General features: G+C 36.6%; 1 protein-coding gene across 3 annotated transcripts in view; it reads left to right on the top strand.

Moving 5' to 3' along the window:
• The window catches only part of LOC133537476 (collagen alpha-2(IX) chain-like), a 149,235-nt gene that overhangs the window by 1,470 nt on the left and 126,939 nt on the right, over positions 1–20,826 (top strand). For all 3 annotated transcript variants that reach the window (XM_061878524.1, XM_061878526.1, XM_061878525.1), the window contains exon 2: positions 5,612–5,791. In XM_061878524.1, coding sequence (XP_061734508.1) covers positions 5,612–5,791 — 180 coding nt within the window. The remainder of the gene's footprint in view (positions 1–5,611; positions 5,792–20,826) is intronic.

Here is a 20,826-nt window from a genome sequence, read left to right as displayed (position 1 = left end):
TTGAAAGTGCCTTAACTTTTATTCACATGTGGACATGTTTGTTGTTAAAAAAAAATAGTGTGTATTTATTTGTTTGTTTGTTTGTGATTGTTTCCATTGCAGGAAATGTAGTCTTGATTTAATTTATTCTTATTTTTTTTGCCAGCCTTTATGTTTTTTTTTTTAAAGGGTGCTCACATGCCTGCAAATGATTAGCTAGTCCTGGGCTTGAAAATGTCTTTCCTTATAGCCCGTGTGTCGTATAGCGACTGAAGAGTAGTTACAAACTGAATAGCCAGCAGCCTTTAGGCAATAAACCTAGCGTAATGGAAAAAAATAACAAAAACTGCTAATTAATGACTTTATAAGCAACACGTTAGGTTACTACATACAGGAAAAATTAATCTGCATACTCTCCAAATTTAAAATGCTGAATATCTTTAAAAAAAAGTGACACTAGTGCAAAGGCAAACCAAGTTTAAAAGGTATTTGAACCAATATGATATCAAAGGAGCTAGGCATTTTTGAAGCTCAAAACTTGTCGCTTTTTAAGACTAAGAAAATAAGTGAGCTACTTTTTGGAAGGTGAACTACAAAACATGATAAATGCATGAATAAAAAGTCAGTAACTTAAAGAAAATCACTTCATTCAATATTTTAAAACTTGATAGATTATATATTTTATTATTTAATGAACGAAGTACTGACGTTACAATAAACAATAGCTGTAACTTCCATATTTTGTTGAATTTTCAAACAGGGTTTTACAGTGAATAATTTAGCACTTGTATACCACTATCGGACCATAGCAGAGGACTTTTTTCCGGGTGAAATGTTACAATGGTTTTGTTTGTCTGAGGCGGCGCCGGCAGCCTTACAAAAAGATTTTATGGAAGCTTATAAATCATGATAGGATGCGTAGACTGACTTCATATTTCAGGATTATACAGAAAAAATGTATACAATAGTCTTAAATTATGAGTAAAGAAATTAAAACTTAGCTTTGGGTATAATTTGATACGATCTTGAGATGTAAACATTTTGCGTGTTGATTTATTCTACTTCTTCAGCTTAGAGTTGTGAATTTCCACGTCTCTGCTTTTCAGTTGCTCTGAAAATAACCCCACGCACAGGAAGCAACGATGCACAACGCAAACCACCGCTGCAATGGAGATAAGTAGGTCAGCGGCCTCGAGCACTTTACACCTGTTGTTTCAGGTACCAGCATACCGTATTTCCTTGAATTGCCGCAGGGCATATAGTATGCGCCTGCCTTGAATTATTGCCGGGTCAAACTCGCTCCCCCAAAAAATTAGCGCATGCTTAGTATTACCGCCTGGTCAAACTCGTGATGTCACGAGTGACACTTCCCCTGTCATCATTTTCAAAATGGAGGAGGCTGATTTTGATACCGGTAATTTGAAATCGCATAAAGGGAAGAAGACTAAGAGCTATTTAGTAGGGGTGCAACAGTACACAAAAATTACGTTTTGGTACGTACCTCGGTTTAGAGGTCACGGTTCGGTTCATTTTCGGTACAGTAAGAAAACAACAAAATATACCTTTTTTGGTTATTTACCAAATTTGTAAACAATGGCTTTATCCTTCTAACATGAGGAAAACTATAATAATTCTGCCCACGCTAATCCACATTAAACTGTCTCAAGTTGTTGCTGTGATTAAATGAAATGAAAAAACCTTTCTTCTACATATAAAAAGTGCAACATTAAACAGTTTCCATTGAAACTGTTTAATGTCAACTCATCATGCTTAATTTATTACAGTATTAGGGAAGCCTGTAGTTGACTTTTATTATGTACATGTTGTATTTTTATCAACATGCGATAGCAGGGACCCTGCTATTCAAAACTAGGCTGCTACATTACTAATGATTAATGTAACTATTGCTGAAAAATAGTACAATAGCAATGGGAGAGACTATTTATCCCTAAACACGATGGAGTTCAATGAAATAACAGACAGACAGGGTTTTGATGCCCCTTGCACGCACACACACACACAGCAAAATGAGCTAATGTTACGCTAAAAGCTAATTAGCCTTCACCTCAAACCAATCCTGTGAGCTACCTGAGCTGCAGTTTAAGTTTCTAGAAGGTCAACGGGCTCATAGTGATGTTTGTAATAGTTGTGACTGGGAAGTGTTAAGTATAATTTGGGTAGAGTCCGCTGCTCCCCTGCTAAACGAATAGCTCTGCTCGACGCTAAAGCATTGATTACATCGCTCTTAATACACACTGCTGATTGGCTATTACATCGCTCTGAATACGCACTGCTGATTGGCTTTGTATGTAACCAATCAGATGGTTGTGTGGGCAGGACAATGCTGGGTGCTCACTGCTGAGACAGAGGCAGAAAGCATAGCAGCTTGTGAAGACTTCTGCTTCCAAACTCGTTCGGTACGCCCGCGTGCCGAACCGAAACCCCCGTACTGAAACGGTTTAATACAAATACACGTACCGTTACACCCCTACTATTCAGTAGGATTTAAGATCCAAGCTTACATCACACTCAGATTTTTACTGCATACCTTTGGTAAGTGTCGGAGTGAGAAGAGGTTTTAAAATAATGTGCGCATGCTTACTTTTACTGCATGCCTTTGGTAAGCGCAGGAGTGAGAGGAGGTTTTAAATTAATTAGTGCACCGGCGGCAATTCAAGGAAATACGGTATAACATATATCGCCATTCAGACTATAAATGCATAAATGCTATCCGTTTTGGGCCATATTACCCAGCAAGACTTGTGCGCTTATTATTGGAGGACATTTAGCTTTTATGTTTAGACATTTCCACAAGTGAACGCATTGCAGGACTGTTCATAATGAATATTTTGTGAAAGTTCATTTTGCCCACCGTTGCTGCTCTGGACACCCTATTAGTAAATGTGAAAAATATAGGCAGAAAAATGTGCTACGTTGAACCACCTAGGGCTGGGCGATATTGCCTTTTTGTAATACTGCAATATTTTTAGACCATATCGCGATATACGATATATTTCTCTGTATTTTGCCTTAGCCTTGAATAAACACTGGATACATATAATCACAGCAGTATGGTGATTATTCTCCATACTGCACTAATATATGCTACTTTTAAAACTTTCATGCAGAGAAGGAAATCACAACTAAGTCAATTGACCAAAACTGTATTTATTCAACTTTTCAAATGATGCTACATATTAGCAGTAATGCTACTTTTGGTAGCAACGCTTGTGCTCCACACATAACAAATTAAAGTTGTCTATTCGACATATTTCCGATTGAAGCCGAACCACCGCCAGACGATGGACCCCGTGCTGTTTTTCTTGGGAATGAATTCATTCATTTGTTACGAGATTCGCACCTTCGTTCTCTTGCAACAACCCGCTAGCATCACAGCTAACGTTAGCCACGCCGCTACCTCTCTGCTGGGCGAGGGCGTATACGTATGTGAAGTAAGAGGTGACAGTATGTGACGTATGTAAGAATGTGCGCCTGCTTGTCTGTGAGAAGGAGACACAGGAAAGAGCGAGGAGAGCCTGTAGTGTAATGCCCGCAGCTAAAAACAACTGCGTGAGAACGTCTACTCCAATATTACGATATAGTCATTTTCTATATCGCACAGAGACAAACCCGCAATATATCGCGTATATCGATATATCGCCCAGCTGTGGAACCACCTATGTTCTATTTTTTACTGTAATACTTTGGTACACTTTGTACTCTATAACACAAAGCTGACACTAAGGCCATGTCCACACGAACAGAGAAACCTAATAAACGCATACATATCTCTGTGTTTAGGCCTCTCGTGTCTTTAAAAATGCAGACTTTTGCAAACGCTGGTCAAAGTGTAGAGTTCCAAAAGTCTCCGCTGAGCGTATGCGTGTACACGGCACAACCGGAGACTTGAGATGACGTCACGCTTGTGTCATTTCCAAGCTCAACAACACTGCCTTGCTACCTTGCTGCCTTTAAACGCACCATAAGATGATTTATTCTATGTTTGGATGCGCTATTTTCACTCAACATGAATTAAAAAAAGATTCATTAAAATGGGCTTGGTGACACTCCCGTCAGCGCAAATGACAGTCAGCTGTTTTGGATGTGATGGCTGTGGAACCTCCACCTGATGGCACAACTTTGACAAGCAAGACTTTTTGCTCTGTGTCATAAGAAAGGTGCAACATTATCTTATGTTTTTAGTCCTTGTTTAACGACAAGTCATGAAGTGAACTTACGTGTCTTGCTTCCATTATTGTAGATTGAGCCGGGCGCGACCGCACACACACAAAAAGAGCGACCAAGCAGAAACAAAAAAAACAATGTAACGTCATCCTTGTAATTTGTACTGATGTGAAAGACAATATACACTTCATCATCCATGTACCATATCATTATATCCATGATTAAATGCTTTATAATTCCCTCAAACATGCAAAATGGTTTCCTTAGTGCGTGCTGATTTTAGAAATAATGTCGACTTCACTGCACATGTAATTCATCACCATTTTGCTGAACATGTTATAATTCTATTATTCGCTCTTTAATAATGTTCCCAGGGCTCTGTGTACGTGCAGGCTGGGTTTAAAGATAATGGACAAGTCATTTTACGTGTAGTGTATAAAAATAAAAATAATAAGAGGTGTAATGCCACCATTTGTCAGGATTTTGATTGGACAAAATGTGCATGACAGCAGGTGTATGTGTTTGTGTGTAGACAGAGACACTTTTGAAACTACACTTGTGTGAATGAAGACTGTTTTCACCCCAAATATGTGTTTTTGAAACACTCTGTAATCGTGTGGACATGGCCCAAGTTTTTTCTTTAATGTCAGTTTTGAGTATTATTTTTAAGATATATAAAAATATCTCAAAACGGTACCAACATACTTTGACTTTTTGGTGAAAACGTTTAGACACCCCTGTGTTAACATTTATATTCCTGAAATGTTTTTGTTTAAATGCTTGTTCCCCTGACTTATGACTTCAAAAGCAAATATGTAAAGGTTGTTCTCCAAGTACCACTTCAAGAAAAAAAAACGTTGCTCTCCAAGTACCACCATAATGACCAGTTGCGTAGTGGCCATAAGTATTCATTGAATATTTTTGGCCACAATTTGAACAGTAAAACTGTTTGCATATTTATGTCATTCTCTGTCTTACCACAGTTAGATAGTCACTGGCTTAGGGAATTGTGTAATACTATCATGAGGTGATTATACATTAAAATGCATATTCATTCACTGTAACACAGACCCGGGCATTCTGCGCCTCTATGTGCGTCCCTGTCCGGCCCGCGTGAGGCCAATCATAAATTACAAAATACATTTAAAAAAGTATCTACATCGAGTGTGCTATACAACGGTGCTGCTTTTGTCTAGAAAAGTGTTATTTGTATTACTTCTGTGTGGACGTGAATGTGAACAGCAGCAATCACAAATTACAAAATACATTTTTAAAAACATCTACATGTATGTCATGCATGCAATACCTCGCTGTACTTCAAATTGCTTCAATGACAAGGTCTAAAAGTGAATACGGAAAGTTTGCTGCTGGAGCCAACTCAACACATGTCTGCTCAGCACAGCACATTGTAAGTACAATACTTATTCATTGTTCTCATATATGACAGGGAAGCAAAGGAGAGAGAGGACCCATGGGCGTTCCAGGTGCTCAAGGTCTGAGTGGACGCAAAGGAGAGAGAGGACCCATGGGCGTTCCAGGTGCTCAAGGTCTGAGTGGACGCAAAGGAGAGAGAGGACCCAAGGGCGTTCCAGGTGCTCAAGGTCTGAGTGGACGCAAAGGAGACAAGGTATGTAGTTAAAGAGTCCACCAGGGGGCAGTGTTTACCCAGGAGTTGAATACAAGTCTTACATTCAAGCAGGATGAAATATTTCTGTCCTTGTAGTGCTTCACTATGAACATATTCTGAAGATAATATATTATACTTACAATTTCTTCTAAAGATTGTATAACATGTATTTCATTACGCTGTCTAATAGTGCTAACCTTTAACAGTTAATGTTACTCATTTTCATTAAGTACTAGTTTCTCTATAACTGTTTTATATTGTTGTACTGTCTTTCTTATTCAAGAAAATGTTTTAAATGTATTTATTTTATTTTATTTTATATATATTTTTTGAAAAGGACCTTATGAATGAAATTAGATTGTTTGAAGGGTTCTTCAAACCAGGTCCAGTCCAGATTATGTCCAGGTCCAGTTTACCTGAATTGATTAACGTGGACCCCGATTTAAACAAGTTGAAAAACTTATTGGGGTGTTACCATTTAGTGGTCAATTGTACGGAATATGTACTGAACTGTGCAATCTACTAATAAAAGTTTCAATCAATCAATCAAAGTCGGGCTCAGCAACACACGCCTTCATTTATGTACACTCAAAATTAGGAAACACAACAATAGATTGCAAATATCTGTAAACAAAATTACATTTTCAAACTTCCCATCTTTTTTTATGTATATTGGCATCATTATCGGTTTCAACCATATAACTTTCTGAAGTCAAAAAATACTGAATACATGTTTTAATGAGGGTAAAAAGTGAATATCTGTTTTTGGCCTTAAAAAAAACCTTTCACTGAATGCTATAATTAAATTGACTTAGTCATGACTGTCAATGAACTCTCCTAAAATAACAGAAACCATATTAAGCTTCATAAACAAACCAATAATTAAACACATTTTTCCAACTTCCACCCAAAAGGAAGACACAATATGACAATACCAAAACAAAAGCAGGGTGGATTCAGACTCCTTACAACAAAATAGGTATTCATCCGACTCTTGTCACATTCCATAGTTTTAACATTTTTCTTGTCTTCGAAAAGTTATAAATAATTTTAATTTGAAATTAACAATTTTGCAAATCGATAGTAGTTTTGTAGATTAATTTGAATATTTCTTCAGTCAAAAAGCAGTCAAAAATGTCCTCCCATTTTCCATATGTGTTATATGAGCATCCTTCAAAGATTTCTTTATTAAATAAACATTATATTATTTTATATTTATTTTAGTTCCTTTTTGCCAACTAGAATTTCTTATTAGAGGTTTACAAACTAATAATTTAGTAGTTCCATAATTAATTATTTGTTTCCATCTTTTCCCAATTATTCCAGTTAGTTGATTGAATGAAAAACTTGAACAAGCATCATCATACATAGTTCTAGAGGCCTACTGAAATGAGATTTTCTTATTTAAACGGGGATAGCAGGTCCATTCTATGTATCATAATTGATCATTTCGCGATATTGCCATATTTTTGCTGAAAGGATTTAGTAGAGAACATCAACCATAAAGTACGTAACTTTTGGTCGCTAAAAAAAAAGCCTTGCCTGTACCGGAAGTAGCAGACGATGTGCGTGTGACGTCACTGGTTGTAGGGCTCCTTACATTGTTTATATTCACAGCCACCAGCAGCAAGAGCGATTCGGACCGAGAAAGCGACGATTTCCCAACTAATTTGAGCGAGAATGAAAGATTCGTGGATGAGGAAAGTTAGAGTGAAGCAATAGAAAAAAAAGGCTAGGGCAGTGGGAGCGATTCAGATGTTATTCGACACATTTACTAGGATAATTCTGGAAAATTCCTTATCTGATTATTGTGTTACTAGTGTTTTAGTGAGATTATAAAGTCATACCTGAAATTGGGAGGGGTTTGGTGACCAGCAGTGTCTCTGATGGAAGCCATGGAGGAGCCAAGAAAGTGGCAGCTGGCTATTTGACAGCTGCTGCAGGAAGAATGGCACAAGCTCCGCTGATGTCTCCGATAAGAGCCGACTTATTACCACAATTTTCTCACCGAAACCTTCTGGTTGACATGTGGTAGAGAAACATGTTCGCTTGACTGCTCTGTTCCATAGTAAAGCTTCACAACAAACAAAGAAACACCGGCTGTGTTTTGGTTGCTAAAAGCGGCTGCAATCCACTGCTTTCCACCAACAGCATTCTTCTTTGACGTCTCCATTATTAATTGAACAAATTGCAAAAGATTCAGCAACACAGATGTCCAAAATACTGTGTAATTATGCAATTAAATTGGACAACTTTTAGCTGTGAGTGATGCTTGGATAAAATGTCCACTACAAACAATAACGTCACAAACACGCGTCAACATAAGCGTCATCATTCTGCAATGTTTTCAACAGGAAACTTCGCGGGAGATTTAAAATTGCAATTTAGTAAACTAAAGCGGCCGTATTGGCATGTGTGGCAATGTTAAAATTTCATCATTGATGTATAAAGTATCAGACTGCGTGGTCGGTAGTGGTGGCTTTCAGTAGGCCTTTAAATTCATCATACTTCATAATCTTACCGTTCTCATTGATAATGTCATTGACAAAAATGATTCCTCTTTCAAACATAGTTTACCAAAAGAAAGGCTTTCCATCTATTACAACAATAGAGTTCATCCATATTATCTTCTGCAAAATGTCATCTCTTTTTTCTGGCACATCAAATAGAAAACACCACCATGAGTGGATTGTTTCCTTCATGAACCTCGCCATGTTTCCCAGCAGACTCTCTCTCTACATAAGGAAAATGCGAGGTCATCAATTGTAAAAACGGATACAATTTATTTTGATACAGTACATGTTTTTTGTCCAACAGGACACTTGTGTACCACTCAGTGTTTAATTACGTCTTTGGAACAATTGATGCTTTTAAAGACAGGCACATAGCTTCATGGTTGAGAAGTTTCAGGCCCTCATATTCATTGTACAAAACCTTTCTTCTAATCTTTTCTGGTTTGCCGTCCCAGACAAAATGGAAGACCCTCCGCTCATAGACCTTAAAGTTTTTTGATGGAGCTGGTAATGACAAAAACAAATAAATAAATTGAGGAATGATTAACGAGTTGACAATAGATATTTTACCATACAAGATTAAGGATTTCCCTTTCCATAATTGCATCATTTTATCCAGTTTTCTTAATCGATTAACATAATTTACTGAGCCGAGATCTTCCAGATTCTCTGGGACAAAAACACCAAGTATGTTAAATGGTCCATCTGTCCACAAAACAGGCACTTTGCATTGCTATCGAAATAACGTTCCCTTTAGATTTCCGATTATTATTTTACATTTACCATATTTTAGCTTAAGCCCAGATTGCTGTGAAAATATGTCCAAATGATTAAGAAGCTTTCGCAAACAATGAGGATCGGGGCTGATAAAGAAGCTTGTATCTTCGGCATACATTATTTTACTTTCAATAATATTATTACTGAGCCCTTCAATATTTTTATTCAATCTAACTTTTACCGTCAATATTTCCATGGCAATAATAAATAAGTATGGAGACAAAAGGCACCCTTGTCTTAGACCTCTTAATAGAAGTATTGTCCCAGAGATGTATCCATTATTGATGATTCTACAGTTCATTTAAATATATAGCATCTTTATCCAGTGTAGTAAGGTGTTGCCAAAATTGAAACAAACTAAGCTTTTACACATCTAGGCTAATTTTGTCAAATTCTTTCTCCAGGTTGACTGTAAAAATTGATCCTTTATTTTCCATATTATAATTTTCTATCATTTCTAATAACTGTCTAATATTGTTTCCTATGTTACTTAATTGTAGGAAACCTGATTGATCTTGGTGAATAATAATTCACCCTAACCCTAATATTTGACAAAACAGACTTAAGTCCTTAAGCCAAACATTTTGCCAGGATCTTGGCATCGTATCACTGAAGTGTCATTGGTCTCCAATTTTGTAGATAAACTTGGTCTTTATACTCACCATTTATTTCCTGTTTCAGAATAAAGAAATAAGACCTTCTGTTTGAGTGTTAGACAAAAACATGTGTTTTATATGAGTAATTAAAACTACAAAAGCAGTGGTTTCTTAACCTCTTCATAAAATACTTGATAGACCTCAATAGGTATTCCACCTAATTCTGGGGTTTCCCTGGATGAAAAGACTTAACAGCTTCCACAAGTTCTTCCTCTCTAATGAGGCCTTTACATGAATGGCTTTCTTCTGAAGTCAATTTTCTTTTATAATTTTCTGAAAAAAAAAAGTAGTTTCAGGAGAGATTACTGAATTAGAAAAAATATTTCCAAAGTAATTTTCCTTTACTTTCAACAATGTGGTGTGTGTATCCAATACCTTTCCATTTGTTTTAATACGTATGGAAATGTTCTTTTTATAACGTTTTTTTGCTTGGATATTTCAAATTAATTTTGAACACTTATCACCTTTTTTTCATCCAGATTGCTCTGTTGCAGTCATAACTTTAAAATAATTGTTTTTCAGTTAAGTTTAACTCTTCTTTTTTGGCTGTAAAAGGAATTCAGTTGCTCGCTAATTAGATTATCACTACTATCAATGTTTTTTGTAAATCCTCAATTTCTTTCTTTAATTCCTGTTAGACCATTTTAAGTTTTTTTTCTCCATGAAGAGTACGCGATGGCATATCCCCTTAAATATTTGAAGGCTTCCCAGGCGATTTGGCGATTTGATGATCCTGTATTATTTTTAAATTAGTCAGTAATAAGTTTTTTTTTTTTCAATGAATTATTCATCCTGTAGAAGCATTTGATTCAACTTCCAATATCTGGGCTCACATGTATTATCTTCAATTGCAGTTTTTTAAACCTATACAATTATTATCAGAACACAATTTATCATTGCTTGATATTGCAGTCACTTTGTTTAGCAATGAAAATGGTATATAAAAAATAGTCAATAGGACTTGCCTGGTTTTGTCTTCTCCACATATATTGTACTAACCTAGTATTTTTTAATCTCCAGATATCAATTAAATCAAATGCATCCATAACATTTTTAATCTTTTGTAAAGATTAAGGAGGGTTAGTAACCCTCTGGAGAGAGCAAGCACTCCGTCTTTGCATTTGGAGTTGATCAACTTTACAACCATAGGTCTCGGTCTAGCATCCTCTTTGCGTTTGCCAATCCTGTGTGCTCGTTCCATTTGGATCCTCTTGACTTCTTCATCCGAAATGCCCAGTTGCTTCTGCAGAATGGCTGTGACGAGGTTCTCCGCGATGCTGTAAGTCTCTTCTACATCTTTCAGTTCAGTTCAGCTCAGTTTATTTTCAGTCTAACAAAAACATATTCAAACATAGATCACGATTCAAAAATGAATAACATGACTGAAACGGGCAGAAGCAAAAAAGCTTATATGCCCAACATACATTTTTTACATTCAATTAAGTTACCCTTTCTAATAATTCTGCAACACAAAAAGAAATATAGTCATTCAGCATCCACATTCAAGCTGCCCCCCAACAAACAATACAAAAATATGTACCTACACACATACACTTTTCTGTAAATAGATAAACATACATACCTTCTAAATACAACATTTAACCAAACAAACATAAATTTCTAGTTCACATAACTTTTTAAAATACATTGTGACATGTTCTTTTTGAAATTAAATACTGAGTCACTCATTTTTATTTCTTTACCAACAGAATTCCACAAATTAACACCGAGAACAGATAATCTACATTTAACCACTAGTCTTGCTTTTGGTAAAATAAACCTAGATTCATCTCTTAGATTGTATTTGCTGGTCTGTAGAGTGAAGTATTTTTGAATTCCTTCTGGAAGAGTATTTATTTTTGCTTTGAACATTATCTGTGTTATTTTATAATAAACAATATCTTGAAATTTCATAAGTTTTGATTTAACAAATAATGGATGGGTATGGTCATAATATCCTGCTTTTTTTATTAGCCGTACAGCTTTTTTTTTGCAGCAAAACAATATCATTAGTTATGGTTTTAAAAGTGGTTCCCCAGAGTTCTACACAGTATGTCATGTATGGAAGTATCAAAGTATAATAAATTGTTAACAAAGAATTATAATTAAGTAATTCTTTAGTTTTATACAAAACACCAAGTGTTTTTGATATTTTTGTTTTTATATAATTTACATGTTGTCTCCATGATAATTTATAATAAATTATAACTCCCAAAAACTTAGTATCAAAGACACGCTCAATTTTATATCCATTTATTTTAATATTTACTTCATTAGATACCTCAGTTTTGGTACCAAATATCATAAATTTAGTTTTAGCAATATTAAGTGATAATTTATTCATATCAAACCAGTTTTTAAGCACTGTCATTTCTTGTTCTATTTTTACCAAAAGTTCATTAAAAGATTTTCCAGAACAAAGGATAGTTGTATCATCAGCAAACATAAAAAATGTTAAGAAACTTGATGCATCACAAAAATCATTAATGAAAATTGTAAATAACTTAGGACCAATTATAGAACCCTGTGGAATTCCACAAACTATATTTTTAAATCCAGATATTGTATTATCCACCTGAACACATTGTTTTCTATTTTCTAGATAGCTCTTGATCCAGGACAGAGCTGGCCCTCGGATGCCGTACTTATCCAACTTATTTATTAACTGTCTGTGGTCAATGGTATCGAAGGCCTTTTTTAAATCAATATAGATGGCTATTGTAAATTCATCATTATCCATAGCAGTACTAACCTCCTCCAGCATATGCATTACTGCATACGTAGTTGTTCGATTTTCCCCAAAACCATACTGCTGCTGCTTAAGCAAGGTGTTTTTTTCCAGAAAATTATTAAACTGTTTTGTAAAAAGCTTTTCTAAAATTTTTGAAAATTGAGTGAGTATTGAAATCAGTCTATAATTTTCCATAAGATGCTTATTTCCGTTTTTAAAAACAGGAATAACCTTTGCTATCTTCATATCATCTGGGAAGTATCCACACATGAATGATTGATTACATATGTGAGCCAATGGCTTAGGAATTAAATGAATACATTCTTTAATAATTACCATATCTATGTGATGTATGTCTGTAGATGTTTTACTTTTAAAGGCTCTTACTGTTTGAATTATATCCACTTCCGTTACTCCACTCAAAAACATTGATTTTAAATGAGGGTTTATTGTGTTTTTAGTCAAGCCTGTGTCCTCATAAACAGGTATTTTTTCTGCAAGTGCAGGGCCCATATTAACCAAATAGTCATTAAATTCTTCCACTATCATTTCTTTTTTGTTTAGTTTTATATTATTATCATTTATAAAGTAGCTCGGAGTCTCATGATTTTTACATCTATTACCTAAAACCTGGTTGATTGTGTTCCATGTTTGTTTAATATTATTTTTGCTATCTTCAAATTTCTCGTTATAATAACTTTTCTTTTGCTTTCGTAGAATAGAAGTCAACTTATTTTTATAAATTTTATACTCCCTTTCATTTTGTTCAGTTTTATTTTTTAAGTAACTATCATACAGAACATTTTTTCTATTGGAGGCCATTACTAGACCCTTCGTCATCCAAGGCTTATTTTTACTCACTTTCTTTAGTGTGGACTTCACGACTGGACAGCAGGAATTATAAAGTTCTATCCATTTAAACAGAAATGCCCTGTATGAATCATTACAATTTTCAACATACACCCCTTCCCAGAAACATTTTGAAAGCTCATTCTTAAATGCTTGTATTCTTTCAGGTGTCCTTAATCTTGTTAATTTGAACAATGTTTTTTGTGCTATATTATTTACAATCATACTTTGAATATTCACAAACACTGGAAAATGATCTGTGATGTCACTAAGGAGTATTCCACCTGTAGTTATGTCATGGATATTTGTAAAAATATTGTCAATGAGGGTAGCAGATTCTCGAGTTATTCTGCTTGGTTTATCAATTATTGGTTGCAAACCATAAGTAAACATTTCATTTATAAAGTCATTAGTTGGTTTATGGGTTCTCCATTTTAATAAATCAAAATTGAAATCTCCACACACAAAGACACATTTCTTGTTAGCTAGTTTTCCAAGTACTTTTAGTAGGCTGTCATGGAAAAGCTCTACATGTGACCCAGGTGTCCTATAAATACAACTCAAATATGCACTACGTTCGTTGTTTATTTGTATTTTTATAGACATACTCTCCATAACATCATCTATAACTAGACTGTCGATAATTTCACAGTAATATTTTTTTTGTACATAGAACGCAACGCCACCTCCTTTTTAATTTTTTCTATTTATATTATAAAAATCATAACCTTCTAATATAAACATATCATTAATTTCATCTGTCAACCATGTCTCTGAGATGCAATTGCTTGGAATGTTGATTTTAAAGATTCCAAACACTCTTGTATCTTCTCAAAATTAGCCCTGAGACTTCTACTATTAAAATGAATAAGCAAAAAACCCTTTAAATCCACATTTTTAAAACTATCCTCTGAGTAATATGAAACATTTATGTTATGTAATCCACTTAGATTAATTTCTGGATCAATGTCATTACAAAATTCTCCTACTTTATCATCATTCATTTCTAAATAACTTAAATTTAGTTCCTTACAGCTTATCCTGTCTTGAATATCTTCTTGCCCAGCTATAATGCTTTCTTCCTCGTCAGAAATATAAAAGTCATTATTAGTCATCCTCCAAAGAAGTTTAACCAAAATATCAATAATGTACTAAAATGTACGATATAACTTAAAAAAACACACATTATCCATAATCCTAATGTCCATATACCATGTGTACCATACATTTTCATTGTCCACATACCATTTGTTGTCCTGATTCAACAAGTTATTTAAATTGTTCCAAGTCTTTCACGTTTTTAATCCATATTGGCTTCATTTGATCCGATCCATTTGGCTTTATGTAGACTTTGCCATGTCTCGTCCATGTAGATTGAATCTTATTTTCTTTCCTGAGAATGCGGCCACTTCTTGGAATTTCACCATTTTTCTTTGTCAGGTGCTCATTCAGATAAATTCCAGTGCCCTTTAGCTTTTTGGACTGTCTCAGCAGCTCCATTTTGTGTTTCTGGTTAACCATCTGCATCACTATTATTGGTCTTGCTTTAACATTCTTGTTTGGAAATGAATAGCATGTTGATATGTTTTGTTTCTCAACGATGATGTTTTTACCTCTGAAAAAGTCCAGGAGTTTTTGCTCAAGAGTTTCAAGTTCCTCCGTAGGAGCATCTTCACCTTGGTTCAGCCCAGCTGTAACTCGAGCATAACTGCGGTGTTTCAGCTCTAGTCCTGTGACCACAATGTCATTGACAAGTGATTGTTGCTCCAAATCCTCACATCTCTGCTCCAAAAGTTCAATCCTTTTGTCTCTCTGGATCACATTCTCCTTCAGCTCCTTCACTTCCTCCATGAGGCCCATGATGTTTCCTTGTTGCTTTAGAACCTTAGCAATCTCTTCACCCATGAAGTTTAGAGATTTCTTTATCTCTTCAAGTTCCTCTGACAACTTTTTAATTGTTATTGTCATCTTTTCAAGTAATTTTACACAGGTATTTTAGGTACCGTATTTTCCGCGCTATAAGCCGCCCCGTGTTATAAGCCGCACCTTCAATGAATGGCATATTTAAAAACTTTGTAAACCTATAAGCCGCACCGGGTCATAAGCCGCGCCCATGCTGCGCTAAAGGGAATGTCAAAAAAACAGTCAGATAGGTCAGTCAAACTTTAATAATACAAACCAGTGTGCGAATGTGCAATCACAACAATAGTAACACTCAAAATATTGCAGAGCAATAGCAACATCAATAACTCAACTTTGGTCGAACGTTAATGTCACAGCACACAAAATAAACATTTAAAGCTCACCTTCAGAAGTTATTCCTCATCCATAAATCCCTCGAATTTTTCTTCTTCGGTGTCTGAATTAAAAAATTGGGCGAATACGGCATCCAAAATGGCGGGCTCCGTCTCGTCGAAGTCATCAGAGTCAGTGTCGCTGTTGCTGTCCGGCAGTTCCATGAATCCTGCCTTCCTGGCCGGATCTTTTTTCAGCTATCTTGTTTTTACAATATGCGCGGAAAGTAGCCAGCTTTTTTTGAAAGTCTTTTGGCAGTTGCTGTGAAATAGTAGTCCGTGTGCGGACGGAGAGATTGCGTCTTTTCATGAACCGGAAACACCAAGAAGCTCCACCTTTAAAATCATCCAAGTGAAGTTCGCTTGCTGGCGCTGTTGCCTTCATTGGAATAATGATGTTACTGACACTTCTGCTTGCTGCTCTCTGCTCAACAACCCACTGTTAGTTTGTCCTCCAACTCTTGCCATCTTGCTTTGTTCCCTCAAACTCTGTGTTGTCTTCTTTACTTGGCGCAGGTCATCTTGTTGCTTCCTCCACCTAAGCACCATTGATTCATTTATGTTCAATTCTCTCGCTGCTGCTCTATTTCCGTGTTCTTCTGCGTGACTTATTTCCTTGAGTTTGAATTCTGCGTTGTACGCGTGTCTTTTAGTTGGAGCCATTTTGTGGTCGTCTTTACAGAAACACACAAATGAAATGAATCGGATTAGCCGCGCGCTTCTTCTTCTACGGGGGCGGGTGCTTACCTTGGCGGTTGCGTACCGTAGAAGAAGAAGCGCTTCCTCTTTCCAGGTGGGCGGGTGCTTACCTTGGCGGTTGCGTACCGTAGAAGAAGAAGCGCTTCCTCTTTCCAGGTAGGCGGGTGCTTACCTTGGCGGTTGCTTACCGTAGAAGAAGAAGGGCTTCCTCTTCTACGGGGAAAAAAGATGGCGGCTGTTTACCGTAGTTGCGAAACCTAAACTCTATGAAAATAAATATTTATATTAATACATATATAAGGCGCACCGGGTTATAAGCCGCACTGTCATCTTTTGAGAACATTTTTGGTTTTTAGATGCGGCTTATAGCGCGGAAAATACGGTAACTTGATGAGCTGCACTGAAGTTTTCAGAAGGCCTGTTTGGGCCTTGATTTGATACTCCTAAAATACCTTTTTCAGAGTCCAATGTTGTTGCAATATCCCCAAAGTAGTGAAGTAAAGTATTCCTTCACCATCAGCAATGGAGCATTTCAAGATATTTGTCTCAGATTCCAGATATATTTGATGAATTGTAGAGAGACTCTGAGCAGGGAGAAGCATTGGCAGCTATCTTGTCACCTTCATCTTCATAATCAGCAACTTGTCCCGCATGCTCCTGCAGCGGAGTTCCAACAAGTCCGCCTTTAATTTCTCGCTCTCTGTTGTCAGTCTAGTAGTTTCGAGTTCCTGGCTTGTTAACTCAACTTTTAGTGTCGTCTTTTCCTTTTTTATCTCCACCATTTCAGCGTGATTGTACTTGACTGATTTTTTTCAGCTCTGGAACGTCAGTTATTAGTTCAATCAAAATGTCCAGTTTTTCAAGTTTTTCAACCATAGCTCGCAACATTTTTCGATCGTCCGGAGTAAACATTGCATTTTCGTCCAAATCCCTAGAGGACAATTGATCACGGACGTGTTTAGATTCCTTTGATCCGCGTTGTGGCATAGTTGCAGGGGAACAATGGGCCACTCGGCGTTCGAGGCACCTTATTTTCAGCCAAATCACCCTCGTGAGTAGAATATATCTCACCAATTGCAGAGAGGCGGATATATATAGTGTAAATGACTTCAAATCTTGTGTCACTGGCGCGTTTATGCCATTTATCACATTACATACTGGGACTTGTGTAGAGACTGTCTCAGCTCACGGTGGCCTAACCTGCTGTCCTTTAAACTTGCTGTATTATATAAGTATTTCTGTCCTTATACTGTAGTGCATCAATAAATACACTCTCTTCGAAATATAGTATGTGTTTCTAGCCTTGTACTGTAGTACACCAATACTACAAAAGATAGCATATACGTGTGTAGTTACACTTTTTTTTCTAAAGTTTTTGCGTCCTTGTTGTACATCAATATTACATCCCCCTTGAGATAGTATTTTATATAAGTATTTCAGTACATCAATACATAGACTTTCTCCTATATAAGTACTTCAGTACATAAATACTTACACTTATTTCCAAAGATAGTGTATTGTAAAAGTATGTCAGTAAATCAATACTTAGTTTCTTCTAAAGATACAATGTCTAAGTATTTATGTCGTTGTACTATAGAACATCAATACATAACTTTATTCTAAAGATTATATAAGTATTTCTGTCCATGCATTGTAGTACATCATTACTTAAACTGTCTTTGAAGTATTTCAGTACACGAATACTTATACAATATTCTATCTTTAGAAGAACGTGTAAGTGTTTCAGTACATCAATACTTAGTTTCTTCTAAGGGTACTATACATACAGTGCCCTCCAAAAGTATTGGAACAGTGAGTCCAATTTGTTTATTTTTGTTGTAGACTGAAAACATTTGGGTTTGACAATAAAAGATGAGTATGGGACAATAGATCAACATGTTAGTTTTTATTTCCAGGTATTTGCATCTGGATCTGATACACAACTTAGAAGATAGCACCTTTTGGTTCAGCCTACCCATTTTTCATGAGAGCAAAAGTATCGGAACATGTGACTGACAGGTGTGTGTTGTTGCCCAGGTGTTTCCCAATTACATTGATTATTCAAACACTAAATAGCACTAAATGTCTGAGCTCAGTTTCAGATTGAGTAGGATAGGTTTTGCCTGTGCAGACTGCATTTAGAGTTGGCGCCAACATGAAAACGAGAGTCTATGGGTCTATGGGTGAAAACAAAGCAATTGTGAATCTGAGAGAAGATGGACATTCAATCAGAGCCATTGCACAAGCATTGGCCATAGTGAGTACAACCGTTTGGAATGTTCTGAAGAAGAAAGAAACCACTGGTGTACTAGGCTACAGACGTGGAACAGGACCAAGGAAAACATCAGCAGTTGATGACAGAAACATTGTGAGAGCTATAAAGAACAACTGTTAGTGACATCAGCAACAACCTCCTGAGGGCAGGAGTGAAGGTATCACAATCTACTGTTTGCAGAAGACTTCATGAACAGAAGTACAGAGATTACACCAGAAGATGCAAACCACTCGATAGCAAGAATAATTGGAAGGCCAGGCTACATTTTGGCCAAAAGGTGCAGGGATGAGCCTAAAAAATTCTGGGAGAATGTTTTATGGACTGATGAGACAAAGATTATCTTCTTCCAAAGTGATGGAAAGGCGAAAGTTTGGAGAAAGAAAGGATCTGCTCATGATCCCAAACATACAAGCTCATATGTGAAACACGGCAGAGCTAATGTCATGGCTTGGGCTTGCAAGGCTTCTTCTGGGACGTCATCTTCATTGATGATGTAACCCATGATGGCAGCAGCAAAATGAACTCAGAAGTCTACAGAAACATTTAGTCTTCTAATTTAAAGAAAGATGCAACTAAACTGATTGGGAGATCCTTCATCATGCAGCAAGATAACGACCCAAAACACACTGCCAAAACAACAAAGGAGTTGATCAGGGGCAAGAAGTGGAAGGTTTTAGACTGGCCAAGTCAGTCTCCAGACTTAAACCCAATAGAGCATGTATTTTACCTGCTGAAGAGGAGACTGACAGGAGTAACCCCCTCCCCCCAAAACAAACAAACAACTGAAAAAGGCTATGGAGAAAGCCTGGAAAAGCATCACAAAAGTTTGGTGATGTCAATGGCTCACAGGCTTGATGCAGTTATTGAAAGCAAAGGATTTGCAACTACATATAACCAGGGACGGGGTGGCGCAGTGGAAGAGTGGCCGTGCGCAACCCGGGGGTCCCTGGTTCAAATCCCACCTAGTACCAACCTCGTCACGTCCGTTGTGTCCTGAGCAAGACACTTCACCCTTGCTCCTGATGGGTGCTGGTTGGCGCCTTGCATGGCAGCTCCCTCCGTCAGTGTGTGAATGGGTAAATGTGGAAGTAATGTCAAAGCGCTTTGAGTACCTTGAAGGTAGAAAAGCGCTATACAAGTACAACCCATTTATCATTTATATTAAGTCCTATACACTTTAATGTATTTTAAGGTTATATGTTCCTGTGGGAGCCTATCTATATTATTTATTTATTTATTAATTGTTTTGACAATCTAATCCAATAATGTCAATGATGATGTTGATTAATTATTGGCTGTTTTAGATGGATTATGATTAAGTGAGCCACTTCCTCCTCCTATGATTAAGAAGAAAGGACAGCTGGGCGTTCCCTTTCTCTGTCTGTCATGCTGAAGGAGTGAGGAGTGAAATAGTTTGTCTACCACTAAATAAGTTATTTTGATTATGTAGAAAGTCAACAACGGAGAATATTTTTTGTTTGTGAAAATAAATTATCAACATTTTTAATCTAGAAATATCTCCCTGAGTGCTTATTAAGGAATTTAGTGAGTATTAAACCTCCTCCTCAAGGCTACTTGGCTATCTTTATTGTAATTTTTTTTAAACTTTTTGGAACAACAGAGTAGCCGTAACAAGTAAACAAACTACACTGTAGACCCGAAGGACAATCCACGATCGCTCTGCACCGACGACAGCAAGCAGCCGGCGGGCCGTGAGTAAAATCAGCTGATGAACGTCATGAATGAATGAATGATCGCGCCGCTGCGCTGTATGGAATCATTTTAACGCTATGGAAAGGAAAGTTGCAGATTGTGGATGTGAAATGCAAATGTTGGAAGGATGTTTAGGAATGAACTAAACAATGGACTAAGTGTAAAATAAATTGAGCAGTGTGATTATTTGGAATGATGTCTGGCACACCTGAGACGGCAGCTGAGGCCGACCACATGCCGAGAACGCGCATTGCTTTGCGCAGAGGCAGACTGGGCGCGTGCACAAGGAGGCTAAATGAAATAAAGACTTTGATGACTCATGTTAGAAATGCTGATAAAGTCAATGATGATTTTGAAGTATTTAAAAGAGCTGTGGATGGATTTAAAAATGCCCACAACTTTGTGCAAAACTTGCTATCAGAAGAGGAAAAGAAAAACGATTATTATGACTGGTATGAACCCAGAATAATAAATGTGAATTATTTCATGAAACATGGAAAAGAGAAATTGCACAATCAAAAGTTGGAC

Source organism: Nerophis ophidion, linkage group LG18 (genome assembly GCF_033978795.1).
Source record: "Nerophis ophidion isolate RoL-2023_Sa linkage group LG18, RoL_Noph_v1.0, whole genome shotgun sequence".
NCBI lineage: Eukaryota > Metazoa > Chordata > Actinopteri > Syngnathiformes > Syngnathidae > Nerophis > Nerophis ophidion.
This window is presented reverse-complemented; position numbering and strand designations above follow the sequence as displayed.